Consider the following 17,575-nt stretch of genomic DNA (forward strand, 5'->3'; position numbering starts at 1 on the left):
ATTGATTGGTAAAATGAATAAAATTCCATCACAAAGAGAATAAAGGAAAGCAAATACAGAGTGAGTTATGGATTACTTGATAAGGAGGAGACCAATGGCTGTAAGGATGAGTGTTGAAGGTAAACCAAATTTGAAGTGTTTATCGAATGTGAGAGTGTAGCCATGGCTCACTATAGGGGTGGGCGTTCGGGTATCCGTTCGGATTCGGGTCGGGTATTTCATATTTTCGGGTATAGAGGTATAGAGGTGTAAAACCGGTTCGGGTATTTCTGTACTTCGGGTCGTGTTCAGATATTTTTAGTTCGGGTTCGGTTATTTCGGATCGGGTTCGAATATTTAGATTTTGAAAAAGCAAAATTAAATTTTCATTTCTCAAATTTCTTGTATTTAAAAATATAACTTTCACTTAACTAATTTTTTATTTTTAATAGATTGAATGGTTAATAGATTTGGACATAACATTTTGAAACTAAAAAGACATTAATTTGATTATTGTTTTTAAATTTTGGATGTAACTTTTTGTTAATTCTCGAAATAAAAAATTTGACATGCATTTTAAGTGAGTAGCAAATCATTTTCTCCGTAATTGGATGTATATCATATGAACTTAAAATATGTGTAGTATCAATATAAATATTTTATATAAAATGAGAGATGTAAACTAGAAATATAAGGTTAATTATACATATATTCGGTTATTTTCGGATATCCATTCGGGTTCGGATATTATCCGTTCGGGTTCGGATATCCAATCTCTCCTAATTCAATATCTGTTCGGATATTCTGCTACTTCGGTTCGGATTTCGGTTCGGGTGCCACTTCGGATATCGGGTAAAATGTCCACCCCTAGCTCACTGCTCTACGAGCTTGCTCACAAACTATCAAGTTTGCTTCTGAACCAAGCAACGAGAAGTTTCTAGTCACTGTGCTCACCCACGCCTTCTTCTCCTCTTCCCCTGCAGCCGCCGCCACTCTAGCTCCCAACGGAAGCACTGCACACAGGTAATATTTGAAATGAATTTCTAGATATGGGGATAAACCCGCATGCCACAACATGTTTTATCTACAATGATATAATGACACACCGGTTGGTACATTGGAGAGGACAAGAATCACAAGTGCCAGAACCGTGGTTCCTTTGGCTTGGTCGATTTTCGCCTATGGTCCCATTACCGTTACAAACATCCCGCAGAAGAAGATCAGAAGTCAATAGGATACCTGCCAACACACAGTTTAAAAGTTTGGTTATTAGTTCTACAAAAGTGATTTCTGTGTTTCATAAAGAGTTAAAGTTCGGTTCCACCTTCTCTAGAGATGGCCTTGCGTCTTTAAAATCAAGAACGACGAGAGCTAGAGCCGCGGTTATTGCAGTCCAAGACATGTTTAAACCCATTAGCAGAGATATTAGCATTCCAAGTGTCATTGAATAAACACTTGCTTTCCACAAAGCTCTTCTCCGTTTCTTGGTTTGGAACACATTGTTGTTCTCTCCTTGCGTCTCTGTATCCGTTTGTTCTCTTGACGCAGTTGAATAACGGTGTGTGGTTTCACTTTCACCAGGTAAAACCGCTCTGTTTCTGAGTGTCTCAGGATCCGTTCTCATGTTAGATTCTTCTGATCCAAAAAAGCTGAGATGCGGTAATGTAGCTGGAGAAAAACCGATGAGACCTGACATCGTCTTCAACGACAGCTTCAGAACCCACATCTTCTTCTTTTAGGGGTAAGCTTGTTCAGGGGTTATGACTTGGAAGATAACCATAAGCATGGCAGCGAGAGAGAACCGGCGGTTCGACCAATTGGTAGGAATGGTACAGAAAGGAAAACTGATAAATACCAAGAAGATGGCAAAGGCTAGAACAAGCTTAGTTGCTGGTGCCATTGCCATTTTCAATCTCTGGACTTTCATGGATTAATGATCAAAAAGCATAGATCTTTTGGAACCCTAGGGGATGGCTGATAAGTAACAGTTAAGAAACACGGGATCCGGTTAGTATGTGTGAAAAACTTTTAACATCAATTATTCAAATAAGTACTTCCTCCATATACAAATGTATGATGTTCTACCATTTTATCTTGTACACAAAAGATTGATGTTAAAGGATATAATTAATATATTTATCTTCAAACTAAAACAAAAATTAAAAACAAAAATTATAAGCGGTGAAATTTTATTGATAAAAACCAAAAGTAATACTCTATCCGTTTTAAAATAGATGATGTTTTAGGAAGTTTTTGATGTTTCAAAATAGATGATGTTTTCATATTTCAATGTAACTTTAACTTTATCAAAAACTCTGTAACCAATCATAATTTGTAATATGTTTTGTGATTGGTTGAATAATTTTTAATTTATATTTTAATGATATTTTTTGATAAAAAATAAGTTTCTTAATAGTTGTGCCACAACCTAAAACTTCATGTATTTTGAAACAGTAATTAAAAAGTATTTATTGTTTTCAATATATGTAAAAAAAAATTAAACATCATAAATATGTATGTATACAGAGAGTATAAATTAGTTATGTTACAAAAAGGGTCTATATAGTTTTCCGTGTATTTGGAAATAAGAGAAAACTGGAACAGCGAGGCAGTGGTGGGCGCCGTAAAACTGAAAACTGGAATCTCTTTTGTCTGTCTCTCTATGATATTATTTGTACTGTCCCTTCCTTATAGCTTTATAGGATTAATTTCACGATTTCCCACAAATAAATTATAGTGATATATAAAAGTGGTAGGTTGCAAATTTTATATTCAAAACTAGCAACCGTCGGATAATGTAAACTGAGAAAGTGTGCATTTTAAAATGAAACTCCCCAAGTTTTAGTGATCCTGATTCACATTCGGATAATTAAATTTGGTTTGCCATGGTGAGCCTGTAAGAAAATTAAGGGGCTTAAAAAACAACCAATCTCTATTTATTTTTCTTTGAACCATAATCCTAATTTTTTTGTAAAACAAGAGAGTTGGAGATCAAATTAACCCACCTCAGATCTTGTAGCGTACTCGAAGGCCCAGTTTGACTAATGCCGATGGATCGAAGAGTGATTAAGCTCATAATCACTACCAGAAGGAATGTTATTTTATATTGTCTTCACTATAATCTCTAACTATATAATAACCCGCCTCTTGGGAGTGATATGATTATTAGTTTGTTATTTTTAATAAAAACACATTAAATCTGTTTAATCTGGATATCGGTTCGGTTTTAAGTTATTTTTTGGTTTTTAATCTCCTAAAATATAACTATTATTTTAAATTAATATTTATTTTAGTTTATTCGGTTAGAATGTTTGATTTTTTAGTTTTTTCGGTAAAAACCAAAAATTACTATTATTTGTTTATTTTCATGTTATGAATTTTAGATAGTCGTCATGTCGAACCAATGGTTTCATATCATAGTTTGTAAACGGATAATAGTTCAAGAAAAAGAAAAGAAAATTATTAAGACAAATCATTTCACTACAATTTGGTCAGTAGTGAAATAAGCATTAAGAAAAAAATATTTCAACTTCAAAAAGAAAAATAGATACTTCAGTTGTGGTAAATACTTAGTCACAAGGTGCTCACATCAAGGTGCACATGTATGTGTATGTAAAAGTATATAAAAATAGTTGACAAATATATAAAGATATTGTTAATTAATATTAAATGACATTTTTGCTCAAAATAATACATGAAAAATAAAAATAAAATTAATTAAAAATTAAAAAGGCCTTGACATTAGTGATTTTTTTTCATATAAAGAAAAAAAACTGTATCCGTAAATAGAGGTGGGCACATATCGAATATCGGAGTATTTGAAGGCGTTCATGTCGATTCAATCTTTAGCCACATGGATAGTCGGTGACTCTGATATCCGAAATGATTTAGAATTTTAAAGAATATCTGATTTAATCCGTAGATAAAATAAACTTTTAAAAATAATTGAAAATTTTAATAATAACATTTTATTACAAAAATAAAAATAAAATATTATTTAACTTTTTAAATTTTAATACCTAATATAATAAATTTAATTCATAAAAATATTGTAAAACTTATATAAACTATAATATATATAACATATATATATATATATATATATATATAATTCTGTACATATATGTATATATATGCATATAACATATCGAATTAGATATCCGTTCTTAATAATATTGGTATTTGTGATTTATTTTTTTTATATTGTATTTTAGTATTTGATTTGCTTCGTAGAGTTACGGATATCCATACTTTTTGGTTCAAATCAAAACGGATAACGAATCAAATCAAAATTTATAAATATTTTGCCCAACTTTATTAAAAATAATATATATATATATATATATATATAGTTTAGCTTTTGATTCGTTACTTGTTTTGATTCGAACCAAAAAATCCAAAATTTTATTGGAACCATGCATGTGAGTTTTATATTAAAAAATACGAAATATATAGTGTGAACGCATTTATGAATACAGTGTGAACGCGTTAGCATATTTATTATCAAATAATTGTGAGGTTGTCATCTATTATAACGTGAATTCATTTATTACAATGTTTCTCCTTTAATATATAACGGATCCGCATACAACATATAAAAATACTATGATTTGTCATTAAATATGGTCTTTTGTGTCCATTTTCATCCATTCGGGTTACTAGGTTTCATCGAATCTATCGCAGCAAAATTTATTAAGAAAAAATATTGTTACAGAAAAAGAGTAAACACAGAGGTAGAGAATTAAGAATATGGATTTTTAATGATCATTTTAGTTAGTTAACAAAAATATATTAAAATTTGGGGTTAAAACTTTTAATTTGGCTTTCGTTAAATATCGAGAAGTGTTTTCTCACTTGTTAGACAATCTTTATATACCTTTGTGCATTTTGTTGTTTTCTTACTTTCGTGGGGGTCATAAAAACTGGCTATAAAATCTACCTTCTTTTGATTTTGAGGTAGACTTTCTGTTCCTAAATTCTTAAAAAAAATATATCCTGCCAAGCTAGATGAGCAAGAAAATAACTTGTCCCAAAGTCTCTTTACCTTGTCACGTTGTTACTTTGAAAACTTTAAAAGAAAAGAAGATTACGTTGCTTCTAATTAGGAAATAGGGCAAATAGGATTCCAAAGTTGACATTTTAGATTTTGATCAACTAATGACACATGGTGACGTTTATTTTTCATATAATTAGTGCAATTATCATATGACAGTAGTAGTAGTAGTAGTAGTAGTATTACCAAGAGAGTATGAAAGTATCTATATTCTTGGGCTTGTGTTCTCATTTGTTGACCTATTTGGAAAATGATGAATGATCCGTTTAACCTTCATAGTCCATTAATTAATTACGGCAAAACAAAAAGATGGATACGATCAATTAGAAATTTCTTTGACAAATAAAACAACAAGAAATTTCGTAGAAATCGTAGATAAAATAACGATAAGCATCGGCATGACAACATGCACTTGTATACATGTAGTAGACTAAAAGAGACTTTATACATTATTTAATACTATAAGCATTTTAATACTATAAGCATTTTGATTCGACATTAATATTCGTTTACTCTGACGAATCTGATGTATCTTGTAGGGGTTAAGTAGGATCGTTTGAGTACAGGTTGATGCTACGTATGTCCCAGAGTTTTCTTGATGCATCTTCGGATTTTCCTGTAAAAGAAACTTCCTCTTATGGTACTCTCCCATCTCAGTCCCTTGTACATCATCATATTCTCCTTGGAGGCATCAAGACTGCTTTTGCTCACCTTGAATCATATCAAATTAGAAGCAACAAAATGTTTTGAGTACTGGCACAAAGTAGAGTTTGGTCTGTAAGTGTTACGATCGTACTGCATAAACATAGTATTCCCCTGCTGCTCATCATCATTGTAATTGAGAAAACAGTTGAAATCATCGGTTGAAACATTAAACTGACTTGGATCCTGTAATCCCTGAAAAGGGGGCATGAAAACAAACGAAGTCGTTGTCAGATTCTCTATGACTTGGCCCGAAATAAAAAAAAAAATAGAGACCCCACCTCATATCCACCAGATTTATGAGTGATGAGAAATTGATTATGCTCATCAACTCCACCGCCGCCACAACCATCACCACCATCACAACCGTCACCACCACCGCCGTCGCCGTCACCTCCACCACCACCACCATCGCCGCCGCCGTCAGCACCAGAAGAAGAAGGTAAATCACTGGCGTCACCCTTGAACTTTAATTTACACAATGTATACGTCATCTGCACAAAATCAAATACGTACGACCCAAAAGCAGAAATTAATCACAAGAGAAAGCCAAAACTTGTTTTGAAAAAAAAAGAAACTTAACCTGATCAGTAGGAGGCAAGAAGCTAGCCACGTATTCGTGCATGACCCAAGCTGATTTCAATTTGGAACAGCTCGAGTGAAACACCAAAACCCTTTTCTCACCGATCTTCTCGCGATCTCCTCTCTTTTGGAAGATATCCATTGTAGGTCCAGTTTTCTTCCAGAAACCAGACTTGGTTTTTCTGCTCTGTCTCTCTCCTCTGTTGTCCTTCCGACAAAAGAAATACCAAATCTGATCTCTCGATTCCCTCCGTGACTTGGCTAAGACAGAAAACTAATTAGTGGAGTATTCGATATAAAAGTTCGGTGGAAATCAAACATCTTTTGAGACGACTTACAAGGTAACTCCCAAGGATCGAAGCTACAGATGTCGACTGCTCCAATGGCTTTATCGACATGGTTAGTGTCCGAACCACTGATGTTTTTGAGCCTGATGTAATAGTCCACGATCTCCTGGTCCGTAGGAATGAATCTGAAACCTGTTGGAATGAAAAGTTTTATAAAGATGATAAAGTGTTTAAAGTGTTTGAAGAGAAAGAAATTTTGTGAAGAAGAAAGATTTTATAACTTAGAAGAAGATTTTTATTACTTGTTACAAGCTTTGTTTATTTCTTGGTGATACAAAATGAAAGGGGAGTGGAGGTATTTATAGCCTCCAAAATACAAAATATCTTACATATTTTAATCATAAATCTAGAGAATTCTACCATAATATCTAAGATTTTTTTATTATAATTATCTAGATAATTCTATGAGAATATCTAGATTTTTATTCTAAGGAGGTGGAGGATGATTCTAGATATTGGACTAAGTTTGGACTAAAATGATTAGTAAATTATTAGCCCAAAATGTGATCCAAATCAAGTTTAACTTTCAACACCCCCTCTTAAACTTGATTTGATTACTCCTAGCAAACTCCTCATCTTGATAAAGTCTTCTCGCTTGAGTGGCTTGGTGAAGATATCAGCTACTTGATCATTTGTCTTCACATACTCTAACTGCACATCCATCTTGGTAACACATTCTCTAATGTAGTGATAACGAGTATCGATGTGCTTACTCCGATCATGGAAGACTGGATTCTTCGCCAATGCTATTGCCGACCTGTTAATCTTCGTTGGCTCCTCTTGTGGTAGGTTCAACTCCTTTAGCAAGTTTCGTAACCAAATGGCATGGCAAACACATGAAGTAGCTGCCACATACTCCGCTTCACAAGTAGAAAGAGTGACAATTGGTTGCTTCTTTGACATCCATGTGAAAGCGGTTTCTCCAATGAAAAACACGAAGCCACTTGTGCTTTTCCGGTCATCTACGTCTCCACCCCAATCGCTATCGCTATATCCAACAAGCTTGTAATCGTCAGAAATAGAGTAATACAAGCCAAAGTTGATTGTACCTTTGATATAGCGTAGGATCCTCTTGGCTGCCTTGAAATGAGTTGTTGTTGGATGCTCCATGTATCGACTCACAACTCCAACTGCGTGTAGGATGTCGGGCCTTGTGCATGTTAGATATCGTAAGCTTCCAACCAAACTCTTAAAAAGTGTTGGATCCACACTCTCTCCTTCTTCTTCCTTTGATAACTTGACTCCACATTCCATTGGCGTGCAAACTGGATTTGAGTCATCCATCTTGAACTTCTTAAGCACCTCTTTAGCATAGCCTTCTTGAGTAATGAAGATTCTATTCTCTTCTTGCTTTACTTCAATGCCAAGGTAGTATGACATCAATCCAATGTCGGTCATCTCGAACTCCTTTGTCATCTCCATCTTGAAATCTTCAAACATAATCGGATTGTTGCCCGTGAATATCAAGTCATCAACATATAAGCATGCAATCAATATATCATTGTTTTGAGTTTTGATATAAAGTGCATGCTCATATGGACACTTGATGAAGCCTTTCTCCTTGAAGTACTTATCAATCCGAGTGTTCCATGCTCTTGGTGCTTGCTTTAATCCATAAAGCGCCTTCTTCAGCCTCAAGACTTTGTCTTCTTCTCCTTCAACCATGTAGCCTTGTGGTTGCTCAATGTAGACTTCTTCCTCAAGGTCTCCATTTAAGAAGGCTGATTTGACATCCATTTGATGTATCCTCCAACTCTTTTGTGCTGCCAATGAAATGATTAGTCTAACCGTTTCTAAGCGAGCAACTGGAGCAAATACCTCATCATAGTCGATCCCGGCTTTTTGACTATAGCCTTTTGCCACCAATCTTGCCTTGTACCTTTCAACTTCTCCTTTAGAGTTCTTCTTTGCCTTGTACACCCACTTCACACCAATTGCCTTGTGTCCATTTGGAAGTGAAGCTAACTCCCATGTATCATTCTTTTGAATCGACTTGATTTCCTCATCCATTGCACTTCTCCATGACTTCTTTTCTTGGGCTTCTTCAAAGTTCATAGGCTCGCAATCCGCAAATAGACAAAATAGAGTAAGATTGTCTTGATTTTCGGTTACCTCGTAGATGTCTTGTAGACTTCTAAAACGTGGAGTCCTTTCACTTGAGCTTTCATCTCCTTGAGAACTTGTTGTTGGTGAAGTTGGTGGTGTAGCTGGCTCTTCTCTCGGTTGCTCCACATTCTCTTCTTCAAAGGATGGAAAGAAGTTGTAGTCTTCATTATTTGATCTCCAATCCCATTCTCCTTCTTCATCAAAGATGACATTCCGACTAATGATTGTCTTCTTTGTTTCAGGATTGTAGAGCTTGTAGCCTTTGGAGTTAGCGTCATACCCAATGAAGATGTACTTCTCACTTTTATCATCTAGTTTGCTCCGCTTCTCGTCTGGAACATGAGCGTGAGCAATGCTTCCAAAGACTCTTAGGTGTGAGACTCCAGGCTTCCTTCCGCTCCAAGCTTCTTGTGGTGTTTTTTCTAAAACACTCTTTGTTGGAGAACGGTTTGATATATAAACCGCACAAGCAACTGCTTCTGCCCACAACTCCTTTGGTAGCTTCTTACTCTTGAGCATGCTTCTTGCCATCTCAAGTATTGTCCTATTCTTTCTTTCCGCTACTCCATTTTGTTGAGGGGTTCTTGGCACCGTCAACTGTCTTCGAATGCCATTATCTTCACAATACTTCAGAAACTCCTTGGACATGAATTCTCCTCCTCGATCTGATCTCATGGACTTGATCTTAAGACCACTTTCCTTCTCAACATGGGCTTTGAACTTTTTGAAATTTTCAAACACTTCTGATTTTTGATTCAAAAAATAAACCCATGTTTTTCTTGAAAAGTCATCAATAAAGAGAAGAAAGTAGTTACTCTTACCAAGTGAACTTGGTTTGATTGGCCCACATACATCTGTATGTATGAGTTCTAGTGGTTTTCTTGCTCTTGTCTCCGACTCCTTTGGAAAACTCATCTTGAATTGCTTTCCAAGTAAGCAACCTTCACACACTTGATTTGGATGATTGATACAAGGTAATCCTCTCACCATTTCTTTCTTGGAAAGTAGCTCTAAGCCTCCGAAGTTGAGATGACCAAATCGAAGATGCCAAAGCCAAGATTCCTCCTTGTAGCACATCTTGAGACATCGTGCAATGTCATTTTGAATGTTTAGGACAAACATTCTATTGCTTGACATTGGCACCTTTGTGATGAGATTATTTGCATTATCTCTTAAAGAAAGGCTATTATCTTTTAGTCGAATGTCATAACCTTTCTCTAAGAGTTGTCCTAGGCTCAAGATGTTGGTCTTCATGCTTGGAATGTAGTAAACGTTGGAAATGAATTGATGATCTCCATTCTTTAAGCGGATGAGAATATTTCCTTTACCTTTCACTTCCATCTTCGATTCATCTCCTAAAGCCACATCAGTTTTCACCGATTCATCAAGCTCCACGAACATGCTTTTATTTCCACACATGTGGTTGCTTGCACCACTATCAAGGTACCACTTGTGAACCTCATTTGGTTCATCCTTCTTGTAAGCCATCAACAGCATATCTTCTTCCTTACGCCGTTCTTCAACATAGTTGGACTTCTCTTCAACTCTTGATTTTGGGTTTCCTCTTCCACGACCTCTTGATGAATTCTCTCCTCTTTGGTTGAAGTTGTCTTCGTATGGTCTCCAACCTCGTCCATTTACACCACGACCTCGTCCTCGAAAATGACCACCACCACGTCTCGGATGATTTCGGCCACTTTCTTCCTTGTGATCAATTCTCATCTTGAGAACTTGCTCCACAATATCTTCTTTTTTCTTCTTCTTTTCTTCATAAGCTTGTAGTGATCCAAGAAGTTGCTCCATCGTCATAGTCTCCAAGTCTTTTGTCTCTTCAATAACGGTGACGATATGCTCGAATTTTGAATCCAATGATCTAAGAACTTTCTCCATGATTCTCACCTCATCTAACTTCTCACCATTTCTTTTTAGGTTATTAGTAACCGTCAAGACTCTTGAGAAGTAATCTGAGATGAGTTCTCCTTCCTTCATTTGTAATGCTTCAAATTCTCCTCTTAGAGTTTGAAGACGTACCTTCTTAACTTGTTCCGCGCCCTTGTAAGATGTCCGAAGCTTCTCCCATGCTTCTTTGGATGTCTTTGCTCCAGCAACCTTCTCAAATGTATCTTCATCTAATCCTTGATGGATTAGACAGAGAGCCTTCTTGTCTCTCTTCCTTGAATCTCTCAAACCATCCTTTTGTGTTTGAGATAAACCACCATCATTCTCCGGTTCAACGAAGCCTTTCTCGACTATCTCCCACACATCATGTGCTCCTAAGATAGCCATCATCCTAAGACTCCAATTGTCATAGTTGCTCTTAGTGAGCAATGGAACTTGGAAGGGAACACCATTGTTTGCCATATTCAAAAGGAACTTGTAGCTCTGATACCACTTTGTTGGAATGAAAAGTTTTATAAAGATGGAGAAAGTGTTTAAAGTGTTTGAAGAGAAAGAAATTTTGTGAAGAAGAAAGATTTTATAACTTAGAAGAAGATTTTTATTACTTGTTACAAGCTTTGTTTATTTCTTGGTGATACAAAATGAAAGGAGAGTGGAGGTATTTATAGCCTCCAAAATACAAAATATCTTACATATTTTAATCATAAATCTAGAGAATTCTACCATAATATCTAAGATTTTTTTATTATAATTATCTAGATAATTCTATGAGAATATCTAAATTTTTATTCTAAGGAGGTGGAGGATGATTCTAGATATTGGACTAAGTTTGGACTAAAATGATTAGTAAATTATTAGCCCAAAATGTGATCCAAATCAAGTTTAACTTTCAACAAAACCCACTCGATTTTCCATTTTTTTGAGTAGGGGACAAACGAGTTTAGCTTAAAACGAAAACAAAGTATTAAAAAAAGAAAGATGATCGGAAGAGAGCTTTCTCCATTGTTGCTGTTCTGCAAGTTAAGTGGGGAGGAGAGAAAGACGAAGTGAGTTGCGTTATTTATAACATATTGTCTTTCTTCTTCTTCTTTTTTTTTTTTGGTAACACAAACAAATTAACATTTACCGTTAATTTTTAACTGTGGCGTGGATGGCCCGTTATACTACCAAAGAAAAATAATAAATATCAAAAGAGCTGTATTCTACGCGGCGATTCTAAAATTATACTGTATAAAATTAAATAAATTAAATCGTGTAAGATAAACTTAGTAGATACGCTTAGACCATGATTAACGGTCGTGGCTTAGGGGGCTCTTAATGCAATTAACGGTTAAAAAAAATGAAAAAAGAAAATTAACATTAGCAACGCCGCTTAATTAAGCATCAGAAGCGACGCCTCTTGTTGGACACGCGTCACCTGTTTATCACGTTGGAGGAGAAAACGAGGGGAGAAAGAAAACATCTCTCTTCCACTTTCACGAAACCTTTCGTTTCCTAGTCGATGAAGCGGAGAGAAAGGAGAGAATCTCGTGTGTTCTCCGTGACGATGAAGCAAAAAGGCCATGTCTCTCTTCGACGTCGACGAAAATCATCGGCTGTCGCTGAGTCGAATCGAAGCGGCGGTTCCTTTCCTCGACGAAACAAAGAAAATCGTGGGTTTCTCTCCTCGCCGACGAAGCAAATCGGCGGTGGATCTCGTCGAGGACAAAGCAAATCGACGGTTGCTGCTCATTTAAATCGAAAGGTAAAGCTCTGAGATTTTATGGGTTTTGTTTGAATCAAGCTATTTGGTCAGATCCAATCAAAAGGTTTATGCATGTGTTAGATTATGCTCTTGTTGGTATTCTCTGAAGATATGTACCTTATGTGTGTGTTCTTCAATTGCAGATGAGAGGCCATTGAAGAGAGGCTTCAGAGATAATTGATCTTCTCTTCAAACTAAAGGTTCGATCATCATTTCTACGTGTTTCAGGTCGTATTAGTTGAGTAGCTTCTCGTTTACTGGATTGGTTCAATGATCTAGATTCATGAGTTGGAAGAACGGTTTAGTTTGAATAATGAGATTGAATAATGGTTTCTGTTGTGTTCTAGATTGAACGGTTCAGTTCGTATCATCTCTTTGTTCGGTTGTGTTCTAGATTCATGAGATTGAATAATGATTTAGTTAAATTTAATAAGTAAATTATGTGTTTGCTTTTGCTTTTCATCTCTTGTGTTGTAATATATTAATTGTGTTTGTCTTTTGATATGAGATTGAAGGAGGCTTCAAACCAAGAAGAGATTGAAGGAGGCTTCAAACCAAGAAGAGGCTTCAAAGCAATACAGGTAACATTGAACTCTCTTCTGCGCGTTTGATTAATTGCTTCTGAAACTGGTTATGCTTGAACTGAGACAATAAATGCTTTAGTTAGTGTTAGATTAGGTATTAAATAGAAGTTGATTTGGTAGGTTGTGGTAGTTAAGTTAAGATAGAAATCGATGCTTTGTTTGTCTTCAATGTGTTATAGATATCTGTCAAGTCCGTATGGTTGGTAGTTTGTCTCTTCTCCTCTATTAAAGAAATCTCATTCTTCTCTATCTTATCATTTGTAAACCTTGGTTATCATCTCCATCTTCTCTTCTCTTCATGCTCGCTTTCTCTTCCTTCTCCTCTTCGTGCTTGCTTTCTCTTCCTTCTTCTCTTCTCTTATGGACTCCTATCCATATAAAAACAACAATGCAAAATTTGTTGACCTTCTAAATTGCCAGCAAGAGGTAGTCTTCAGTTTTGGACAAGATACAGGCGAAGTATCTTCATCACAAGTGCCTCTATTTGGCACTCAACGAAGTGAAGATTCGCATGTGCCTGAAGACTCTCCCGCAGAACGTAAAGAACGCAGAGGATGGACACCGCCTGATGACATTCTGCTCATCAGCTCGTGGTTAAACACGAGCAAAGACCCCGTTGTGGGGAATGAGCAGAAGTCTGGTGCCTTCTGGAAGCGAATCGCCGCATACTTTGCTGCAAGTCAGAAGGTCGTCGGTAGTGAAGTGAGGGAGCATGCCCACTGCAAGAACCGTTGGCACAAGATCAATGATCAGGTGGGAAAATTTTGTGGCGCGTATGAAGCGGCAACCAGAGAGAAGAGCAGCGGTCAGAATGAAAATGATGTGTTGAAGCTTGCTCATGAAATCTTCTTCAACAACCACCAGAAGAAATTCACGCTCGAGCACGCGTGGAAAGAGCTCCGCAATGACCAGAAATGGTGCGAGCTTTCAACTTCTAAAAGCGAGAGAAGCTCTAAGAGGAGGAAGTGTGACGATGCCGCACATTCATCGACCTCGCAAGCCACTAAAACCAACAATGATCAAGCAACGGCTCGCCCCCCGGGCGTGAAGGCTTCAAAGGGTCTTACTAAGCAAAAGACCAAGGCAGAGTTGAAGGCGGCGGCTGAGTTTGATACCATGTGGAGCATCAAGAAGGAGGATTTTGCCATGAAAGAGAGGATGTCGAGGATGAAGCTTCTGGAAAGTCTTATTGCAAAGCAAGAACCGCTTGCCGACTATGAAGAAGCGTTGAAGAAAAAGCTGATTTCCGAATTGATGTCTTAAGATTGGATACTCAAGTTCGTTTAAGTTAGTTTAAGTTGTGTCAAAGTAGTCTCAAGTTAGTTTAAGTTGTCTCAAGTTATGTTGCCTAAACTTAGTTTAAGTTTAGGTCAAGTCTCTGTTTGAAATTGTTGTCTGAATGTGTTGTCTCGTGTTCTACTTATGGATGATATAAATGTGTTGTCTCTGTTTCAATTTGTTGTCTCAACTCTCTGTTTTCTTGCTCTACTTACTGATTCCTTCACGGTGTCTTTGCAGGCTTCTTCAATTGATCAGAAACCGGTTCGTCACGGGAATGAAGAGGCTTGTCACGGACGAGCTATGGCATGTCACTTGTGTCACGGTTTGTAGCGTCTTGTCTGTTTGTGTCACGGATTGTGTGAAGCGTCTTGTTGGAGTCTTGTCTGTTTGTGTCACGGCTTGTGGGACAGTTTGTATAGGTTTTGGTCACGAGATTGTATGGGTTTTGTCAGGAGATAATATGGGTTTTCTATATATATATGTTGTATTGCTCAGAACTTGTATTCACAATCTCATATTCTCTCATTACCAACTCAAGATAGCACAAACAATCGCATCTTCTCTCATTACCCTCTTCTCTCGTCTCATCTCTAACAAACGGCACAAACAACAACACCATCTCATTTGTATAGTCCCAAACAACAACACCATCTCCTTTCTCTAGTCCCAAATACAAACACCATCTCCTTTGTCTAGTCCCAAACACCAACACCATCTCCTTTTTTCCACATATATGGCATCTTCTTCTCATAACAATTTTGAGAGAGTAGATGATGAAAGTTTTAATCAATATTTTGATCAATATTTGGATCAAAAATTTGATCAAGCTTTCGAGAACTTTGCCATTGCTTCAGGTGCTCAAGAAGAGAGGAAAAATTTGATCAAGCTTTCAAATTATTCTCGTTTATTTCACTAATCTTGGTTGTAATATTTTTTAATTCTATGTTTAAAATATTTTTGATTGAATAAATAAATTTTATCTTTAAAAAATTTGAATTAAATAAATATTTAATTTTTAAGAACCCTAAATTAAGAACCTCCCATTGGAGCTTTAAAAATAAGTGTTTCTTAATTACGAACTCTTAGCCATCATTAATTACTAAAAAAACATTAACAGACCCATTTGGGTTGTTAGGGTTGATCATGCTCTTAGGTTCCAAGGCTTGCGGTTTTGTATTTTGATCAAAACATCGTACGGTATATTTAAATTATTATTTTTATTTCGTCCAGTTAGGGTGTGTTCAGATGTATAAGGAGGGGTCGGCAGCTGGCTCCCTCCCATATGTATGTATAGGAGTGTTCAATCCGGATATCGGTTCGGTTTCGGTTCGGTTTTTTCGGTTTGTTGGTATTTCGGTTAGTAAAATATAACTACCATTCTAAATCCATATTTACTTCGGTTCGGTTCGGTTTATATACCGTCGGTTTTCGGTTTATTCGGTTTTATACCAAAAAACATAATTCTTTATTTTGGGATCATATTATATGAATTTTAGAGTCTTGTTGTCAACACATTCATTTATTAAAAATATTATAAGATTAAATAAAAGAGCAAAAATAAAAATGTTTCTATCATCTAATAAAATAATAAAATCTATAATTAAAATCAAAGCTCAAAATTTTGATAATAAAAATAAAAAACAGAAAATAAAATAGAAGCACAAAGCACAAAAAATAAGTTATTATATTTTTTCATATTTAGCGTTCATCAAAGTCATGTTTCTTCTATTAAACACAAAACTCTATTCGTTTATAGATAAAAAAAATTGTGAAGAATTTCCACTAATTATTATCATCAAATTTATAATCGTTATTTCAATTTAGTCAATGCTAAATTAAAGCAAAAATATCAAAAGAATGCTAAGAAAATAAGAAGCATGTTTGCGATGAATTGTTATTTAATTATAGTTCATGTGTTTTACAAATGAGGACTATTTTATTACTGTAAAAAATATGGTAATACTTATTAGCAAAAAAATTAACTTATGATTTTCATACGTTGTTATAAAATATATACATATTTACATGTTTCTATTTTTGATCGGTTTTATTCGGTTTATTCGGTTTTATCGGTTATATACCGAAACATATCCAAATCCTACGGTTTTTTAAAAATCATATCCATTCGGTTTGTATGGTATATACCAAATCCAAACCATATTATCTATTTTGGTTTGGTTCGGTTCGGTACAGTTCGGTTTTGCCATATTGAACAGTATATAACTCCTTTTGTTTTCCTTCTTTTTTTGGGTTCAGTTATCTCGTGTCCTGTTACAAGATTGTCTTAAGATTTCGTTCTAGTTATGCGTTTTCTAAAACCTATTAACGACACCAGTCTATATCTCATATGGATTTAGATAGGTAGATTTAGATACCAATACTAAGTTTTCTTTTACTTTTCTAAACCAATACACAATAAATTGACACAAATTAAGAAAGCATATACCCACCTATATGTAAACTTAGAGTGAGAGATAACATTTCTAACACAGTTTTCAGTATTATAATCAAAAGTCACGCATGTGTGACTTCTGGAAAAAAAAAAGAAAGAGAGTTATTACAGCTCATTCCATTAAGCCTCAAATGGGAAGGAGTAAAAGTTAGCAATAATATTTTTAAAAGGGGTTTGAACTTAAACATCAAGGTTGCATGTTATATATTTGCATCTATATGATGGACACTAAAAGAGACTCTATGACATTGACAAAATATATTATTATGTATCAAAGTTTCACAGACATAAAAATCTTTAAGAGATGATGAATTATGACTCACATTGATGAAGGAGAGTCAAAAAGAGGTGGACCATGACTTTTGTTTATAAGACAAAGCTAGTGGAAGCAATTAAAGTGAAATGATAAAACCTTTTTACATCTAACAATTTATTTAATCATAAATACAATTACTTGACCGGGTCTCGTGGTCTGGTGGTAAAGGAACCTCGGCTGAGGTGTCCGCCATCACGAGTTCGAACCCCGGTCACAGCGGATTTAACATGGTTTCCGTTTGGTCTCCAGGACTTTCTTCGCCAGTTCCGGTTGGACGCGGTGGGATAGTCGGACTAAGTGAGAGGTCCGGATACCTGGATTATCAAAAAAAAATACAATTACTTGTTAGCAAATAATATGTGCAGAAGATACGGAAAAAGAATATATACATTTATATATTTTTTATATATTTCTATTCCACTCATTTGGATAGTAGATAGCTGCATGCATACAAGTACTTTTTATCAGTATATTGCATGACATAACAGTATATACATAAAGTAGAGTGAAGTAGATACTGTTATCCACAA

At 35.5% G+C, this 17,575-nt stretch overlaps 2 protein-coding genes across 3 annotated transcripts; both read right to left on the minus strand.

The window, feature by feature from the left end:
• Positions 1 to 846: 846 nt before the first annotated feature.
• Positions 847 to 1,705, minus strand: LOC106398044 (silicon efflux transporter LSI3-like). The gene is made up of 3 exons (XM_013838644.1): positions 1,304 to 1,705; positions 1,086 to 1,158; positions 847 to 992 (listed from the first exon to the last, which is right to left on the minus strand). The coding sequence occupies exons 1-3, from the start codon at positions 1,703 to 1,705 to the stop codon at positions 847 to 849; spliced, it is 621 nt and encodes a 206-aa protein (XP_013694098.1).
• A 3,634-nt stretch (positions 1,706 to 5,339) lies between these two features.
• LOC106397508 (NAC domain-containing protein 5-like) lies at positions 5,340 to 11,742 on the minus strand. 2 transcript variants are annotated; one of them, XM_048757656.1, is made up of 6 exons: positions 11,568 to 11,742; positions 6,655 to 6,795; positions 6,318 to 6,577; positions 6,016 to 6,228; positions 5,829 to 5,929; positions 5,340 to 5,743 (listed from the first exon to the last, which is right to left on the minus strand). In XM_048757656.1, the coding sequence occupies exons 1-6, from the start codon at positions 11,581 to 11,583 to the stop codon at positions 5,740 to 5,742; spliced, it is 735 nt and encodes a 244-aa protein (XP_048613613.1). In that variant the 5' UTR covers positions 11,584 to 11,742; the 3' UTR covers positions 5,340 to 5,739. The 2 variants fall into 2 exon arrangements, with proteins under 2 accessions (XP_048613613.1, XP_048613612.1); XM_048757655.1 differs by having other exon boundaries at positions 5,340 to 5,929.
• Between the last annotated feature and the right edge of the window lie 5,833 nt (positions 11,743 to 17,575).

The sequence above is a fragment of the Brassica napus genome, chromosome C5, assembly GCF_020379485.1.
Source record: "Brassica napus cultivar Da-Ae chromosome C5, Da-Ae, whole genome shotgun sequence".
Lineage (NCBI taxonomy): Eukaryota > Viridiplantae > Streptophyta > Magnoliopsida > Brassicales > Brassicaceae > Brassica > Brassica napus.

Coding starts and splice junctions, on each gene's coding strand:
- LOC106398044 (XM_013838644.1), bottom strand. CDS start 1,705: ATGTGGGTTCTGAAGCTGTCGTTGAAGACGATGTCAGGTCTCATCGGT. Junction 1,159..1,303: donor CAAGGCCATCTCTAGAGAAG/GTGGAACCGAAC, acceptor ATGGGACCATAG/GCGAAAATCGACCAAGCCAA. Junction 993..1,085: donor CCTCTCCAATGTACCAACCG/GTGTGTCATTAT, acceptor ACCTGTGTGCAG/TGCTTCCGTTGGGAGCTAGA.
- LOC106397508 (XM_048757655.1), bottom strand. Junction 6,578..6,654: donor CGATCCTTGGGAGTTACCTT/GTAAGTCGTCTC, acceptor TTTCTGTCTTAG/CCAAGTCACGGAGGGAATCG. Junction 6,229..6,317: donor TCTTGCCTCCTACTGATCAG/GTTAAGTTTCTT, acceptor GATTTTGTGCAG/ATGACGTATACATTGTGTAA.